General features: G+C 45.6%; 1 protein-coding gene across 12 annotated transcripts in view; it reads right to left on the bottom strand.

Moving 5' to 3' along the window:
* PTPRT (protein tyrosine phosphatase receptor type T) overlaps nucleotides 1-19,274 on the bottom strand; it is an 845,125-nt gene that overhangs the window by 523,356 nt on the left and 302,495 nt on the right. For all 12 annotated transcript variants that reach the window (XM_045574406.1, XM_045574409.1, XM_036418808.2 and 9 more), the window contains exons 3-5: nucleotides 18,341-18,612; nucleotides 9,397-9,478; nucleotides 1,697-1,812 (exon numbers count right to left, since the gene is read on the bottom strand). In XM_045574406.1, the coding sequence (XP_045430362.1) occupies nucleotides 1,697-1,812; nucleotides 9,397-9,478; nucleotides 18,341-18,612 (470 nt within the window). The remainder of the gene's footprint in view (nucleotides 1-1,696; nucleotides 1,813-9,396; nucleotides 9,479-18,340; nucleotides 18,613-19,274) is intronic.

The raw sequence follows: 19,274 nt of genomic DNA, 5'->3' as shown, positions 1-19,274 counted from the left end.
GGATTGTGTTTATCTCGTGGACACCGGGCACCGTGGATCTGACAGGCGGCCTCGGTTCCGTCGGCGGCTCCGCTGCTGGAACACGAGTTAGCATTCTTCCCAGCTGCGCCGTATTCTTCTCCCGCTATCGCGCCTCACCTGTAATTTCTGCTATCTTGTCACGTTGTAGGTGCCATTGTAAGCCACCTGGAAAGCATTCTGTGAGATAGGACTTGGCTTATGCCGAAACGTAGATAAACCAAACGAGGGAGAGCGCCACGCCGCGTGTCCCCACCTGATTTCTTCAAAACTTCAATTGCATTCTGCGTTAGCGTCCTTCCACTCCTAGACTCCAGGCTCAGGGTGTGCGACTCAGCACTGCAGCAGCAACGATCATAAAATAATTGGGAAAGCCGAATAGAGACGGGAAAGTACGGTGACTGTCCCGTCTCTTCCTCAAGACTCAGCTCAAGCTGTGCCGTTGAAATGACATCGCTCCTTGGGAGCCTGATGCACTTGACCACCAATGACGATGAAAAGAGTGAATGACACCACGTAAGACGTGAGTGACATGTGGGAGGGCACTGGGCTCTCCTGTGGTCAGCCGGCAGCCCAGGGGAGCGGGAGAGGCAGGCATCGCTGTCATTTTCCTTCTACCGTCCTGCTAAGGAGCAAGAAGGAACCAATCTGTACCCAGAGATTTTCCAACCGCAGGAAATGCGCCCAAGTCCAAGAAGAGAAGCAAAACTATGAGTGACCATCAAAGCGTGCTGGGCATGCGTTAGGAACCAATATCCAAGTTGTGGCCGTCAGAAGAAACGACAGAAGTGTTTTAACACATGACGCTGGGGGGAACTGGCGTCGGCATCTCACAAGCAGTTCTTGTAAGTTGCCATCTTTCCAGAGCTATGCTTTCCGGTCAGGCTCTCTGCAATGTCAGGCATGTTCTGTGCCCACATTTGTCCAGCAATGTGGCTGGTGCAATGGGTTTTGTATTTTATTTTAATTAATTATATTTAAATAGTCATACTAAATTTAACAGGTTGCAGGATATAAGATCAATATATAAAAGCCATTCGGATTTTTACATACTAGTAATGAAAAATCAGGAATTGAGATTTTTTTTAAATGCCTTTTAAGTAGTATCAAAAAACATGAGATACTTAGGGATAAGTCTGACAAAAGTTATACACAGTGAAAATTACAAAACCTTGCTGAGTAAAATTACTAAAGACTAAATGAGTGAAGATATATACATCATGTTCATGGTCAGAGACTCATTATTGCTATGATGTCAGTTTTCCCCAAAGTGACCTTTAGATTTGCTGCAATTGGTCCCTATGAAAAGCCCTCCAGTTTTTGTTTTTGTTTTTTGTAGACATTGACAAAGTGATTCTAAAAGTCATATAAAAATGCAAACATACCCGGAATCTAAAATATCAGTTTGCCTTCACCCTGGGAATCAGGGATTAAAGGACAAAGCTTATGAGTTTGGGAAGGTCTTATTCTGACACTTTTATGTGCGCAGCCTCAGTTGCTACATCTGTAAAATGGGTATACTGATGTTGCTATTTAATAAGACCATAGATGCTAAATGTCATCTAAGGAGCAGAGGTACTTAAAAAATATCCCTTCCCCTTCCCCACCAAGTCCTTCATCACAGCAGGCACATTCTTCCCTCACTAAGGGGTGAGGAGGGGGCCTCTCCCATCCTTACCTGGAGCCAGAGTTTGTCATGCTGAGACCACTTCCCACCAGCGATGCACTGGAAGGTGGCATTCTGGCCCACGTTCACCTCAACATTTTGGAGCCGCAGAAAGTGAGGCGCTTTTCCTAAGAGAGAAACCAGAGAGCACGTGAGAACAGCATTCAACCGCGGGAACCGCCTTCCCGGTGGGCACCGGGCAGCTCAGCACAGACCCTGGCAGGGGGAATGTGCTCCTGGGGAGCCGCCTGGCTCAGTGAGGAGCAGCTGTGGATGGATGGCTTGCTATGAGCTGGGCATGTTCTGAAAGCTTCCATGCATCCTCTTGCCTCAAACCTCACAAAAACCCATGGCGTGGGCAGTATCTCCATCTCTCAGGTCAGAAAATTAAGGCTCGGTGGGACTACATGATTTGGCACAGCCAGGCAGCCAGAAAGTGGGGGAAACAAGCCATAAGTCCAGGTCTCTGAGGACCTCAAGTCCATATGAACTGCTGGGTGATACTGCTGTTTGGAAGAAGAAATCGGGGGAGGGGTCCACCATAGAAAATCCCTCCTGTAGCCTGGGTGGGTAGAAAGAAGAAAGCCGAAGTGAAGCACCTTTGGAACTCAGACCTCCGATACTAGCAGATTTCATTCCCATAGGTGGACTGTGAGTGGTGTCATGGGCAGTGTCTACACAGTAGCTCTTTTAAACCGGCGCAGCTGGTGGTATTATCTCCATGTCACAGTAAGTGAAATGAGGTCCAGAAATCTCACCAAAAAAAAAAAAAAAGTTCACAGTCTACATTCTTCGCTGTAAGCTCCTGTGTCTCGGAATGATGGGAAGGAGATGGGAACTTACTTTGGGGACTTGGCATAGCAGAAGAAAGGACTTTCAAGAGAAACTTGGGGTCTATAAGCGATCAATTCTAGAATTAAATGTAGGGTTATCTCCTTTCTTCTGGGGGTAAGTCCTCACCTATGTGAGCACTTCGAAGATGAGTGAATTGGTAACCTATGCCTAGAAGAATGAGTTTCTTCAATGAGGTACAAAAATGCCATGGGTCCTTATCATATCAACCACTCCCAGAATGGGATTAAATGGGGGAATGAGGGTGCTAAGAGGATCAAGGAGGTACAGGTACAAAAAGGCCTGTTTGCCAGAGCAAGTCAAATATCCAGAGAGACACATAATAATGATAATGTCATTTCTTTGAAAGCTCCTACAATGCCAGGTACTAGAACTGTGATAAATGCTTTAGAGATTTTATCTAATTTAACTTCATAACATTCCTGTAAAGCAAACAATAATATAATTTCCCTTTTAGAGAAGCAGAAGCCAAGGCTCACCAAGTTTAATTTGCTCAAAGCAACACAGCAGTAATGACAGAAATGGGATTCAGACCAGGCCTATGTGAGCCCCAAATCACCCATTTAATGAGCACTTTCTCTTGCTTCCTGGGCGATGGGAGGTCAATGGTCTCACCTGGACCCTAGGATCCAAAGACAGGGCTCACAGGAAAGGCTGTGCTGATTCTCCAGATGCCTCTCATTGCTCCCAAATATTTTATCTCCAGTGATCACTATCCTTACATTTTGTCCTCATCGCCTTCACCCTCTCAACTATCTTGTCTACCAAACTGCATTACCGCCTCTAAAGCTCAGCAAAACCAAGAACCTTGGTGAGATTAGGCAAATGCTTGTACAAAAACATATACCTTCTACTCTGTTTTGTTTGTTTGTTTTTTAAACAAATAACAATAGTTCAGAGGCCCCCTCATGCTACCTTCCGGACCCACGGCTCGAGTGGGATCAACAGTCCAGGGCCCACGGAAGACCTCTCCTGTGAGCATCTCAGAGTTGAAGATTCCTCGCGTCTAGTCAACCTGACACCTGCCACGCTGCTCTCATTGTCTGGAATGGTTTCCTTTCTGCTCTCCTCTATAATTTGCACAGTTATTTTAGGAGCCATCAGTTCAAGTCAATTCTTCACAGGAGAATAGTATCTTCCATGAGTCCAAAGCCCATGTATGCCACAGGTTTAAAGGGCAAAGGGAACATCTACCCCACGAGAGAAGGGAGCTCAGAGTCTTAGCTGTAGCGCTGGGAGGCTTTGCATTAGGCTCCGAACAGGATGCCGCCCCTTACCCTTGGGGAACCCTGGGCACATGGATGAACCTTTGGGATTTCTGCGATTAAAAATGGATCTTCTCTGGACCAAAGTCCCTGTTTTCTTCTGACCCCACCTTCTGGTTTGACAAGGCAGAGCTTTTCCCTTGATTCTCTCACCTTCCACCCCTCTCCCTCCCTTCCTTCTAGGTTCAGTGGTAGAGAACTGAGAAGCTTCGTTGTCCCGAGTGTTACCATTCATCCATGTCTCTGATCTTTGAGCCCTGGTCTCATCGCCAGGTCACGACAGGCATCTCTCTCTGGGGACCTTCTCCTTACGTCGGCGACCTGTTTGGTCCACTTCTCTGAACTCCTGGTCTCTCTGGCCCTCCTCTCGACCTCAGTGCCACTCTCCAGTTTACTGCTAAGCCCTGTGCTCTCTCGGTTGCTATTCCCACCCTCCCCCCCCAGCACCCACAATAGTATCCCCACCAGCTTCAACTCACCCACATACAGCTGACCTCAGGATCCAGACCAGCCTTCCACACTTCCTCCCCATGGAGACTAAAACAGGATCCTGCTGCACAGGCTTATCAGGAAGCTGCTGTGCATGTGGGGTAAAATGCCTTGATGCCGGTGACATTTAAACTCCTGCAGATGTCATTGCCGCATCTGAAGACATATTATTCTGCCCTTTATCTCACGCTTTAAACCTGACAGCGCTCAGTAGGAAGCCACGCAATTGAGGAGAAGGCTCAGTACATACATCAGAGACGTGTCGCGGACGCTTCACGGGTTCAATGACATTGTCCCACAAGGTTGGTGTAAAAAAAACAGTTTAAAAAATTCTAAAAGTCAACTTAGGAGTTAGAAACTTTGAAATTGGGTGGAAAATTGTGCTGACATTTCTTGTACACAGTTACAACCTCAGCGGCTATCAGCTAACACCGAGAAACAACAGAGGAGGGTAACTGTGGCTGAAACACTATAAAAATAACACCAAAAAAATGTTCAATGGGCTTTAAAATATAGACGAGAGGTTTTGGTTTATATGGGAAAATGATTTCCTTCTAGGGGTATGCCTGTCTTTTCGTCACTGTTTTGGAGACTGTGAGGCAAGTGTTTAAAGCCCTAATTCTATCCGAAACCAGTTTGGCTCAGTGGATAGAGTGTTGGCCTGTGGACTGAAAGGTCCCAGGTTTGATTCCCGTCAAGGGCATGTACCTTGGTTGCAGGCACATCCCAGTAGGGGGTGTGCAAGAGGCAGCTGATCGATGATTCTCTCTCATTGATGTTTCTAACTCTCTATCCCTCTCTCTTCCTCTCTGTAAAAAAAATCAATAAAATATATATTTTTAAAAAGCCCTAACTCTAGCTCAAATTGATCAAGAATACAATTCCAAATGGGGCACCAACCCCCCTGGAATTTTTGGATACTTAATAATAAATGCTGACCACATGTTAAGATAAATGATGTTTTGGAGGACAGAAGTGAAGAATTTAAAAGCTTGACATAAAGAGAAGGCGCATTTCTCCATCTAGTTAAATGTTTAACCATCTTTGAGTGAACTTATAGATGCATTCATATTAACACTAGAGTCAGGAAGAAGGCACTGTCAGCCCAAAGGACAGTCCGAAGCCACCAGCAGGTTGCAGGGCATGTGTTTTCATGAGCACAGTCAGTACGTTAGAAGGCAGAAATCAATCCTCCCCAGACTCACACCATCTGAGCCTGTGCCAGTGGTGTAAGCCCCAAAGCTGGGAATTCTCCATTTCCGGTGCTTCTGGCTCCCCATCGAACCATCACATGGGACCAGTCGGCTTTACCTCCTAAATGTATCCCTAATCTACCCACCTCTGTCCATCTTTGTGTTTTATGTTTCTTCACAGTATGGCTTGCCATCTGCTATGGGCTGAAGTGTACCCCCAAATTCCTATGTTGGAGCCCTAATGCTCAATAACTCACCCTGGGGTTGTATTCGGTGAGAGAGCCCTTAAAGGGGTTATTAAGTAGAAATGAAGTTGTTGAAGTGGGCCCTATCCAATCTGCCGGGCGTCCTCATGAGAAGAGAAGATCTGGGCACAGAGGCACACGGGCAGTTGTGCATGGAGGAAAGGCCACTGAAGATGGAGTGAGAGAGCGCCATCCACAAGCAGAGGAGAGGGGCCATGGAGGAAACCACACCTGCCTCTTCATCCAGGACTTCCAGCCTCCAGCACTGTGAGAAAATAGCTGTCTGGGCCTGCAGACTGTGAGGTATAGTTACGGCAGTCTCAGCAAACTAATACACCAATTGCTGTAGGTCATAGAATGACCTGATATTTGTTTCACTTCCAGTTTCTTTCACTTTGAGGGAATCCCATGAGAGCAGAGAAAGAAACTCTCTTAGTCTCATCAGCCCAGAATAGTATGGGCAGGGAGTCCCTGCTCAGGAAACACTTGTTGAATGATGAGTGGCTCTCTGCCCCCCTGGTCTGGGCCGCTGTCACGATCTCTTGCATGAATCCAGAACTTTCTTTCTAATAGATTTCCTGTCTCTATTCCCCTTCAACTCTCTCCACAGAGTAACCGAAATGATCTTTTAACAATTGAATGAGATCATATCAACCCCCAGCATAAATCCTTCTAGTGGCGCCCCCTACACTTAGATTACAATAGAAACTGCTCAGATGACTCTCAGGGCCCCGCATGGCCAGGCCCTGGCTTCCTCCCCCAAGGTGTTAGCCCCAGGTGTTAGCTCAGACCACTTTCCCTGCACACAATGCCCAGGATACCCCCACCATCAGTGGTTCCTGCTGTAAGGCCTCTGCACTTAGGTTTCCTCTACCTGGAATGCCCCGCCCCAAACCCATACGCAGCGAACCCCTTCTTGTGACTCAGGGTGCAGCTCAGATCATGCCTTTAAAGACTTGTCTCCTGGCCACCTTATCTAAGGAGCCCTCCCATATTCTAGTTATTCGCCTTTATTATAATCATAGCACTTACCGCTATCTGAAATTACATCAGTGACTTATTTAATATTATTTATCTAGTGTATTTCCTCCCTCTGCCCCTCTGCTAAATATACACTGTGAAAACAAGGACCTAACTTATCCTGATCACTTAGATATTCCCTGTGTCCAGTAAAAGTTCTTGACACGCAGCTAATGCTCAAGTCTACTTGTTGAAAGAAAGGATGGATGGACACCTGGACTGGATTTGGGCTGAGCAAGGGTCCTTGGGAAGGGGCCTAGGGAAGGCTCTGCTCAACTCCACCTGACTCATGAATGGTGGCTAGATCTCTGAGGATGGTATGTATACACAGCTAAATGGAACTTTTCCCATTCCAACCTCTATCACAGAGTCCTCACGCTTTGATTTCTGGGAAGTTTAAGTTTTCGCTACCTAAGCATCCAGACTGAACTGGGCCGAAACACATTATGCTGGAGCTCAGCCAGGGTCACGTCTTCCTGAGTTATATCCCACGGCCCATTTGCTGGGTAACTGGCCCTCAGTAATTCCATAACCCATGCAACATACCTCCTCAGTAGGAGGAGGAGGAGGCTGTTGGGAGAATTCTAAATTCAGAAGCAGCCCCGACCAGAGGATTCTAAGAGGAGGATTCTAAGGCATCCATGTGCCCTCCAGGGGACCCTCTCTCTTGGAGATTTCTCAAGGAGAAGGAAATATTTGGCTGCAATGGCAAACCATAAATGGTGTTGAGAATCAAGGCCAAGCTTTGCCAATCTGACCCTAAAGGTGATTGAGGCTGAGATCAGAGACAGGTGTATAGTTGAGCCTCCTGGTGAAGGTACACATTCTCATCAGAGCACAGAGTTCTGGGGTTTTGGGAGAGAGCTAGGCCAGATTCTCCTGGGAAGAGGCAAACACCACCTGCTAGGAAGAGCAAGGGCAAACTTCACTCACAGGATTGGGAGCAGGAATGCACTGGAAGCAACAAAGTGTCCTCTCTGAGGATGGGATGTGTGTAGGGCTGAGTGCTAAGACCTGTTTCAGAAAGACTGCCTCAAAACTGACGGCTGTGCAGGCTTGAGGTTCAATGAACAACAGACAGAGCAGACATCTCCCCAAGCAGTTGCCCAGGCTGAGGACGAAGCTCATTCTCCAATGGGCAATTGAAACTGATGCCAGGAAGTAAGGGAAGGGAAGACTTAATCCCAGAAAGGGGGACTCATCTGCATCTCCACCATGGAAACCCCGCACAGTGGGGACAGGGAGGGTTTCTGGGACCCTTTCCATATGAAGTCAAGTTCATCAGAGACATTTGCCAGAGATTGAATGGACAGACCCATTAGAGAGAATTCCAAAGACTCAGAAAGTAACACAGAGGGTAGGGGTACCTTAGCCAGAGAAAGCAATGGAGAGTGGCGCAGGACCTCAGCATTCCTGAGATGCCGGCTGATTTCTGGGAAAGAAGCGTCTCTTGCACAGACACCAAACTCAGTTACCCCAAATATTGTCTTGCCCAAACCCCTTGGGACTTGTCCGTTTCCTCCAGAGAAGGTGCTCCAGTGCGATGAGTCAAATAATGGCGTCAGGGGAAGGAAGGCTCTGACACATTCATTGCAGCAGGAGTAGGAAGAGCCATTTTAAATAAAAGCAGCATGGACGGGCCTGAAATGAGAATAGCCCCCGAATGGGAGGGTGGAAAGGGCAGGGCACTTGATGTCTCTTGAGGGAACAGCAAATGGCACCATCACCAATAGCATGACTCATGGCTATGAGGGGAGTGGGGGAGTAGAGAGGGCCCTACTAAGAGTTGCCTGGAAACAGATGGCTGCTGGGAATCTCCACTATGTAGAACACTAACTAATGGGGCTGGCATCCCAGAGTCCTCCTAGGGGCTACCATAATCCCCACGCACATCCCTTTGATGACAGCTGCCCCCCACCCCATGGGATATGACGTCATCTCCACTACCTACATCCAGGACTTGTCCCCTCTCAGATTTAATGAACCTGGGAACCGCAGCTCCTTGCCCAAACACATTCAAACGTCTTACAATAAATACAGCGAAGGGAGAGAAATTCAAGGGGAACCTTGATGGGCACGGAGGAGTGGAATGCCCTGGAGGGCTCTTGACACTGTACCGTAAGTACTAACCGCCGTGAGAAATCTTTCTCTACGCCTACACAGAGCTGATGAGTGAATTTAAAATTACTTTTAAAAATTAATAGCTTTGGGGTACTTTTCCCTGTGAGTGAACAGTGTACTAATTTCTTCAGTGTTTTGGTGGTGCTCCTTTAAAAAAAAAAAAAAAAAAAAAAAGACAATTGCACAGAATTCTATCCAAAGCCCTCTAATTCTTCCACTTCAGTGGTCTGAATCCCGCTAATAAACAATCAGGACTTTAGACTCCCTTAATAATGGGGAGAGATTCAAACGAAGATGTTTTGCCAGTCTCTGCAAATTGCTGGAGGTGCTGCCTGTGGAACAGGCTGGCAGAATTATGGATTTATTCAGGACTGATTGCATTGAGGACGTAAGCCCTTCGGAAGAATTAAAAAACAGAGAGAGTGAGAGATGTCTGTGAGCTGAATGCAGAGGGGGGTGGCAGCCTCCAAGCCGCCCAGTCTGACGAGGAGGAGTGAGGCTGCGCGAGGAGAAGGGAACACACTTACTGCATGGATGCGCGAGGACCCGGACCTCGTCCACGGCGATGTAGCCAGGATGACCTTTCAAAGAGACGGATTCAAATATCACCTGCAACACACACAGGGCGGGAGTCAGTTCCACAGAAATGGCTGTAGGCACTGGTCGTAGGAATGTGCCCACTCCCCAAAACCCTTCATGGTTCTGCTTCCCATTAGAATCGGCCGAAGAGACCTTACATTAGGCTAGGATGCTCTCCTGGCAATTGACTTGGATTTTCAAAACAAGGTAGAAAGGCCTGTGACGAGCAAAAGGAAAGTCAGCCACATGGAACATCTTTTAATAGATTTCAGAAACAATGCTTGGGTGCAAGAACAGCGACCCAAGTGTGGCCTGCCGACCCCAATCTGTACCGTTCCCATGGTTGTTTCAAGTGGAACACAGAGTAGAATCACTTCCTAACACCCCAACTTTCTTATGAAGGGTGGGGGAGGAGCTTACCTTGGGAGCTCCCGTAAGAAAACGGGGATTAATCCTGACTTGATTCTATATCCCCAAGGAACACAGTCCATCTGAATTCCTTAATGACACCTTGCAAAATTTGCACATCTGTTGGTATCTAGGAATCCAAGGGCAACATTTTTTTTTTTAGTTCTCCATTCTGACTCCCGCCCAGACTGCTTGTTTCAGTAGAGATTTTGTGGCTCAGTTAATGGCTTTCTTTGTCACACAACCTCTACCTTCATCTAGGAGCTATGACTAGCCATGTGGACAACCAGACCAACCCACTGACCTCTCTAACTCTAATGACTTTATCTTCCACTCAGCGTCAGCCACAGACTCAGACTTGTCCTCCTCTTCAGAGAGTGGAAATTCAATCTTCCTATATATTGGCACAGCCTCCTACGCCACACCCCACTCCCAATTCATTCCTCTTAAACCTGATCTCAGGTTCATGTGGTACCCTGAACCTCAAGTCTTCCACAGTTTACAGGCTTGTCTGGACCTCCCTAGGTAGGGTGTCCCAAATAATGTATATACATTTTAACAGATGATAACTCACTTAATTTTGAAAATGTACTGTATGTTAGTCAACACTGACTTTATAATCCTTCAAAGTGTGCGTCAATTTTTGGGACACCTTATATTTTCAACAAGCCTGGGGTAGCCCCACTACATTGGATAATCATGCATACCTATAGCACCAATTCCACATCAACTTCATTTCAACTCTGGCAAGCCCGTTACAATACTGCCTTCGCCACAGGGACTGGTGGAGAGGGTGGTGATGGCTGTGAAGAGGCAGCTTCCCCTAAGTCAACATATGGCAGCCTGGGAATTACATAAAGTGACTCGGGAACGGCAGTCACACCAAACATAGAGCAGCTGGCATCAGCATGACAACCACTGGGGAAGGGGGTTTACTAAGACACAGGGTCCTTCAGAGAGAGTTAACAAACAGAACCATGCAGGAAGGATCGGGAAGTTTGCGGAAATGAAACTGATAGCTGCCTTATCAGCAGAGAGAAAGTCAGCAGAAGGCCCATATCTAATTATGTTTTTAGTAGTTCAAATGAAACCAAAATCAAAATCCATAGGAAAAAAATAACAAGAAAATAGAACAAATACAGAGGATACATTTATAAAGAAACAGTATAAAACTATTCAAGTTGTATAATAAACATGACAAAAGTAACAAGAATATTTGTGACAACAAATATAAATAGGTTAAAATAGAGAAAAGCCCAAAGACTGTCCAAATAGACAAAACCTAATTGTATGCTGTCAGATAATACCTAAAGCAGAATGACTCATAAATTTTGAGAACAACAATTTGAACAAAGAGAAATAATAGGGAAATACAAATGAAAAAACAACAACAACAACAAAAAAACCAGTTATTTCAAAAATAATGTAAAAGCATCAGAGCAGAATTTAAACCAAAAGGGAAACAAAAACTATTAAGTGGACTAAAATGATCATTTAAAAGAATGTATGGCCTGGCCTACGTGGTCTAGTGGTTGAACATGGACATATGAACGAGGTAGTCATCCTTCAATTCCCTGTCAGGACACATGGCTGGATTGTGGGCAAAATCCCCAGTTTTGGGGGTGCAGGAGGAAGCCAATCAGTGATTCTCTCTCATCATTGATGTTTCTTTCTCTCCTTCTCCCTTTCTCTAGTAAATAAAAAAAAAAAAATTTTTTTAAAAAGAATGTAGGAGTCAGTAAACTTAAAAGGAGAAAATGATGGAAACAAATAGTAGATACAGTTTAAATAAAACTGTATTTATACTTATTTAGTCCATGTTTTAGATTTTGACAAATTAAACAGAAAAAAAAATGCATCTATCAAGTATGTACACAATATAAACCATGATGCATTTCCTAAACAAATGTTAATGAATTTAGATAATAAAATTTATGTTAAAATATTCATGGGTTACTTACACAAAAATCATATAACAGACTAAAGTATAATTTCAATCAACTCATCAAAGAATAAACCACATAGGTTTGGATCTGTACATTTTCTAACTAAATTCAATAAATCTAGAAATTGACAAATGCTTAAAAGTCAATTTCTTAAAATTGAAATATGCATTACTTAAATATACAATACAATACCTTCTCAATAACTATGATGTCAAAATATGTTTTGTATATTAACAAAGTCTAAAACAAATTTAAAAGTCAAATGGCATGTTGGAAAAAAATCTGTAATTATATATGCCAGCAAAAAGGTGAATGACCTGTTTTGTGTAAGGAATTCTTAAGACTCACGAAATAAATATTGGTAAATTCTCCAAAGAAAAATCGGCAAGTAACATCAGCAAGGCAATTCACAAAAGATGAAGTCGGAATGGTAATAATCTATGAGTGCAATTTTTTAATGACACGGGAAATTATGGTAGATGATCATTTTCTGTTTTATACTTTTCTAGATTTTCTAAAACTTCTGCAGTTAAAATGAGCTATTTTATATTTTATACTAAAAATGAAAAGTTTTATTTGCATATCTCCCTTCATGTTATATTATCATGTTATCATATACCACCATACAATTAGCACCTATCACACCTTATTGACATTGCTTGCTCACATATTATTTCATTCCCTAATCTCTAAAGCCACTGACAATGGGAAAAGTGTCTTCATTTGTCCATGCATCTATTTATTCAGTCAATATTTAAAGAGACCCTTCTATGTAATAAACATTCAGACACATGCTGAGTGACAAAAATGAACAAGAATATTGAGGTCCTAGCTCTAATAAATTTCACATTCTAGTGAATGAAAATGGAAATTAAACTAATCAATATGAAAAGTTAAACTAATTGGGTGATTGTCAGAAGGGAAATAAACAGAATATTGTGATGAGGAGTAACTAAGAAGAGGGTCTATATTACTTAGAGTGCTTAGGAGAGACCCTCGAGGAGGTGATAATCACTATGACACCAGAAGGATGAAAGTGGCCAGACAAGGTGCCAAGTGCGAAGACTATGAAGAAGCAAAGAGCTCAGAGGTGATCTGAGAACACAGGAAGGAAGCTGGGACACAGAGCAAGCTAGAGAGGCACAAAGCCAGGCTGGGGTGTAGGGGGGTCAGGTGACCGGCTCTTACAGGACATAGTCAGGAGCTTGAATTTTCTTCTAAATTGCTGAGAGATTTACACAGCAAGGAAGAGACACATTCTAATTTATATTCTAAAAAGATCTTTCAGACCAGTCTGTGGAAAAGGACTGACTGGCAGGTGGGCAAATGAGAATGAACAAAACAAACAGACCTATCCCTTGGCTACTGTAGTCATCCAATCAAAAGATGAGAATAGCTTTGGGCCCTGGCAGGTAGCTCAGGTGGGTATAGCTTTATCCTGATGCCAAGGTTCCTGTTTGATCCCTGGTCAGGGCACATATGGGAATCAACCAATGAATGCATAAATAAGTGGAACAACAAATATATATAATTTTATATATATATATATATATATATATATATATATATATATATATAAAATTATATATATATTCTCTCTCTCTCTCTCTCTCTCTCTCTCTCTCTCTCTCTCTCTCTCCCCCCCCGCCCCTTTCCTCTGTCTCTCTAAAATCAATAAATAAAAAGGAAAAAAAAGTGAGGATATTCTTTATGACTGTGGCGACTATACAGAATAAAGGCTGGTGATGGTTTAAGAGATATTTCAGAGGTAGAGACTAAAAGAACTGCTGTTAGATTAACAGAAGAGTGAAGTAAAGAGAAGGCTCAGCGAGGACTCTTCAGTTTAGAGCTTGAGCTTCTGGGCTGAGTCTGGTGTCATTTACTGACATCGGGAAAGTGACAATGATGAACGTGTGTACGCAGGCACACAGGTCGGCTGGGTCAGGATTTCCTGGTAGCTATGTTAAGTTGCAATGACAATTAAGCATCATAATGGATACCTTGAGTAGGAAGCTGACATTACGTTTCTGAAACTCATGGGTAATTTAGGAACCAGTTACAAATGTGGTAACTTTGGCATCTAAGAGTCATTTAAAGTTGTGGGACGAGATAAAGTCACCTTGAAAGGAGAATAGATAGCCCAGAGATTAGTGCTAGGGCCCAAGGCCAATAGAGGATGTATTTTTTAGGATGATAGAGATGGAACATGGTTTTAGATAAAAAGGAATGAATCAGGGGAGTCGCATATAGAATATGAGTGAGAGACAGATGAAACAAGATTCTAAAGGGGACGGGAGTCAGTCCATTTGGGTCAGGACACCAGTGGAATAATGGGTATTGACCAGAGGGGCACCTCATCAACTGAAACAGAATGATAATAAAGTAATGGAAATGGAGAAATATGCCCACAATGATAAAGATCACAATACTGACCATTTCTTATGTGATCTTGTACTAGCCTCTCAACCGCCCCAATAAGCAGAACCAGCTGGAGAGACTCAGAAAGGAAGTCACAGGTGGCTGAGAGCTGAGGTCCTGGCCTCCTGTTCCCGGTACACAGCCGTGGCCATTCCTGAACTTTGGTGAAAAACTTCCCAGCTCTCATTTAACCAAAACCCCTGAGTAAGCAGAATTCTGGCTTTTATTCCAGTTAATCAAAGATTAACTTAATTCTTCCAACGCTTTGCTTCTCATATCCTCACCCAGTACCTGTCCAATATCAAATTAATAAATATTCCATGAATGAACACAAGGCTTGGCATGGGAAAAGGGATGTGACAGTGAAACATTCATTTGTTCACTCGCAGAAGTGAGAGTTCTATAATGAGGCAGAGTATCTTTCATTCATCAGAACTCCTCCTGGGAATGTTTCTGTAAAGCGTTAGGGAAGGTAAGATTTTGGTTTCTCAAATATGAGAGAGTAATATTCCGTAAGAAACATGGGAAATCATGTTCTGGTTTTCCATTAAATGAGCTGATAATTCTCAAGTGCTTACAGTAGACATGGTAAGGTATCTGTACGTGTCACGAATACTATTGTTCTTGCTCTAGAGAGGGGGATGGGAAATTAGAGGAAAGACAGGAATGGTGCTAGATCTAGGGACAGGGAGAAAGTAAAGGACTGTCCACGTGACTTACCCCTGTTACCCCCATCCCGAATTTCCACCGAAGTTCCTACACTAAGCAGATACTATGGTGTGAGTCATGACTGGCAATAACTGGTGGAGGGATTGCTCAGGGTGAAATCAAGGACGCCTGCGCAGACATGGAGGAGGGTTTGGTGTTTAGGTGAGAGGATGGGTGGATGAGAGAGGTGACGGTGGAGTTCTGAGGGGGGGGGTGGGGGTGGCCCTCTCCCGGGAATGCATCCTCCTGAACTGTGCATGAAGTTACTAAACCTGCAGAGTGCAGTGTGCCAGGCACCTGAGGGCCTCCTGAGAAAGGGCTTCGAGTCCAGCTGAATCCAAATCAGGCAACTCCTACATTTCAGGAGTCCACAGAGCAATTACACTGTGGGATAAAAGGTAATTTCAGCCAGGCAGGTGATGGAGAAGAGAGAGAGCCAGTGGCTGCAAAATTAATAATGAGGTCTTTTATTTTTAAAAAATCTTGCGATGGATGAGTTCAGAATCATTAAAAACATAAAACAGAATTAATATCCCCTTGAAAGGGGCAGTGATCTGAAGCTGGGCTTGCTAAGCCCTGGCTGGACCGAGAGATGCCCGGTGGGAGTGGGGGGTGAAGGCAGAGGGACAGTCCTACCCCGGGCCCTGTTCAAGGCCTCCTGCCAGAAGGCCCACTAATAAGAAAGATAAAATTCCCCTGTTTATTACGGAGCTAAAGGTCCATTGTAGGACTGTGAAATATGACTCTAATAAGTGGATACTGGATACCTAGCCACCCATATATGAGGACTAGCACTCCTGAAAACTAACTGTGTTTAGTCCCAGCCTCATACATGCAGGGCCAGGGCTTGGGTGTCTGGTGAATTTAAAATCCACTTTGCAAAAGTCTTCAAATCTCCTGGTAGGTCCCCTCTCCTCACCTGCAGATGTACATGAGAGTGGGTGCCCGAGTGCGCATGAGTATGGGAGCACACAGGCCTGTGAGCCTGTGTGTGTGCTCCACTCTGCATGTGTGGCCATGAGACCATCCACTACTGCCTCTGTGTGTGCGTGTGCGTGTGCGTGTGCGTGTGTGTGTGAGTGTGTGTGTGTGTGTGTGTGTGTGTGTGTGTGTGTGTGTATAAGACACACGTGTCTCTTCTAAACTGCTGCTTAGTGGCTTTTTCACCACGAAGCTCAGAGAGAGGGAATGCAATGTAATGTCACAGCACTACAGTGGCCAACAAGTTGGAAATCAAAAAATAAAATTCCCCCAGATGAAGCTGCTGTCACAGGGCCAGCTCGGAGTTCACCCAGGACAGCTCAGCCACAGAGGGTATTTCTTTTAAAAAGTTCTCCTTCCTCCATCCTCTTTGTCTGCTCTCCCCTATCTGACCCCTCCTTCCTTCCTTCCGACAACTGCTGACAAGACATTATGTATGTTCTCCCTTATGTAATCCACAGAAGAACCCCTCTTTGGACCCGTTACCGTCTTGATCTTACAAATAAAACAACTGTGATTCAAAATGATGAAGAGATGCATTCACCATTACAGAGCCAGTGAGTGGGAGATTCTCAGAATGGAAAGGCTATTGGCCCTAAGGGAGGAAACAGGACTTGGAGCCACAGGACCAGTTTGCCAAAAACGTCCCCTATTCAGGTATGTTGCTACCCAACACAGGAGTTTCTGTACAGGTGAGTGAGAGGCAATGCGTACCACAGAGCTGGGACCTAGGGGTGCCCAAGGAACTTCTCTTTCCTCCTCCATACCCATCAGAGACCATGACCAATAGTGTCACTGTCACTTTCCTGGGTCACTTATCCTGCTCATAATACTTGCACCTGTGGCTCCATCCTGTCCCATTGGCACCAGGTCCCAGGCCGGGGGTTTCTGACTAAGACCTGAAGGTGTCCATGGAGGTATCCGTGGGCTTATAGAGACGCTTGGTATTTACACATTGAGGCTTCTGGCTCTGGCCCCAGCTTTGCCAGTGATTTGCTGTGTGCTCTTGGACTAAGTGGTCTCTCTCTGGACCTCAGCTCTATCACCTACATCAGGGTTCATCAAACTATGGCCTGGAGGTCATGTCTGGCCCACCCACCACTTGTTCTTGTCCATAAAGTTGTACTGACACACAGCTATGTCCATTTATTTCCATATTGTCTACGGCTGCTTCCAGGACACGTCTGAGAGGACTGCACCTTGGATGCTGAACTGAAGGATGTCTCAGAAGCTCCCAGCCACTAACCTTGCCACCCTCTGTTCCACCTTCTGCTCCAGACTCTGGAGAAAGTTCTCCAAAACGCAGATCTGACTATGTCACTCTCTTACTGAAACACTCCCAACAGGGGGCATGGGGATTAACTGAAAATAGGCACAAGGGATCTTATTGGGATGGTGGAAATGTTCTAAAACTGGTTTGTGGTGATAATTGCACAACTCAGTGGCTTTACTAAAAATCACTGAATTGCTCAATTAAAGTAAGTGGATTCTATAATATGCAAATTGTGCCTCCAGAGTGCTGTTGACACAGTCCCAGGTGAGGACAACCTAGAGCTCCGTGGGCTGGGGCTGGCAAGCATGTTGCATCTTGGTCCCCAGTGGGATGAGCAAGGAAATCGAGAGAGATGCTTAGAAACTGTGACAGCCGTCGGCCACAGCTGTGGCATTTCCATTGCCATTTGAACAAGTATAGGTTCAAACTGAGTTGGGGAGGGAACTTGTCTTTCACCACAGAGTGTGAGAAGCACTGCTCTAGACCCAAGAATGTAGGTAATGCCCTGGCCTGGCATTTGGGGCCCACATGACCTCCTGGCCCCTCAGGCTCCATGCCCTGATGTCTCCTTTACAACATCCCCTTAGTCCACTTCGAGTGTCCAAACTCTGCCAACACCTCTCACCCACTTCCCTGAGCCCATGGCCTGCCCTATCCCTGACAACTCAAATGCCTTTCCCTTCCTTCTTCAACAATCGCTTATTCACCCTTCCAGACTCAGCCTCATGGTCAGCTCCTCTGAGAAGCCATCCTAACTATCTTGCCACCCCCACCCCCTAACTTCTATCTTCTCCAGGGTTGATCTCTGACTAGTTACCTCCTCCCTCTGAACTTCAACCTTTTCACCTGTAAAACAGGGAAAATCACAGCATTCTCCTCCTTGGACAACACTGTCTGCCTCATCAATTCTTGTGCAATAGGCTTCCATGTCTCTGTCCCTGCAGCACCCTGGGAACCCAAAATGCATCCGGCTGTGTTGTGATCCTTTGTCCCGCAGTCTCCTCCTCCAGGGCCTGCTAGAAGGAGAAGCTCAGTGAATACGAGTTGAACCAGGGAGCGAATGAAGTCCTTTCTCCTCTGCACAACTCCAGGCAGGCAAGAGGTGGGTGGGTTCACGGTTACTTAAAAAAAGAAACTGAGCCACGGAAAACCCCCTACCTGGTAGAAATGTGGCCAGAAGGTGCTGATGGCCAGCTCCGCCTTCACCCAGCCCTCGGTGACCACGCCGGACACGTTCCAGACGGGGTTCCCCTGGGGCCCGCCGTTCACCTTCACGTAGACGTTCAGGGCGCCCGGGCTGGACCTGTCTCGGCTGGAGAAGTAGTAATGAAAGTCGATGCAGTGAGTGTCGTTCTCCTTCAGGGTGGGCAGGAGGAGGTGGGCCTTCTGGCCGGAGGCCCTCCCGGAGCTGTTCACCATCATGAAGGAGCCTGGAGGCCCACCGTGGGGGCAGGAAGGAGACAGGGAGAGAGAAAGAGAAAGTCTGAAAATCCATCACACCCCTCCACATGGCGGCCAGAAACGAAGGGGGTGGGGGGGGCTCCAGCAGGGCAACCTACATCTCCTCTCTCAACCTCCACGCCCGCTTCTGTAATCGGGAATAACAATCCTACTCAACAAGGTGGTTTTAAAAATGAAGAGCTGGTAACATGCACCGGATGTTTCTACGAAGTGGACACTGAACATTTACGGAGGAGACATTGAAAGGGCAGGGCAGGGCTAACTCCTGATCCTCCATTTTGTAACTGGACCCTAGCCCTCACCCAACCAATCAAGGTCAGCCAAAGTAGTGACATCACCACCCCTATAAAACCCATTGATCTGTTGAAGCTCGCTCTCTTCTGCCACACCGCTGTTGGTGTAAGTGGGACAGAGCCCATGCTAGCATGGAATAAAAGGCTCTTTTGTTTTTTTGCATCGACTCGGCTCCCTGATGGTCTTTGGGGATCACAAAATCTGGGCATAACAACATGACATCCAGCAGCTCCTGCAGGAAGCACAGAACAGAATCCCAGGAATTCAGTTCATGGCAACCTCCCTGGGTAAAAGGGGGTGAAACATAACCTCATGTAAGCTCTGGCTGTCTCAGGGG

This window comes from Pipistrellus kuhlii, unplaced genomic scaffold (assembly GCF_014108245.1).
Source record: "Pipistrellus kuhlii isolate mPipKuh1 unplaced genomic scaffold, mPipKuh1.p scaffold_m20_p_6, whole genome shotgun sequence".
Lineage (NCBI taxonomy): Eukaryota > Metazoa > Chordata > Mammalia > Chiroptera > Vespertilionidae > Pipistrellus > Pipistrellus kuhlii.
This window is presented reverse-complemented; position numbering and strand designations above follow the sequence as displayed.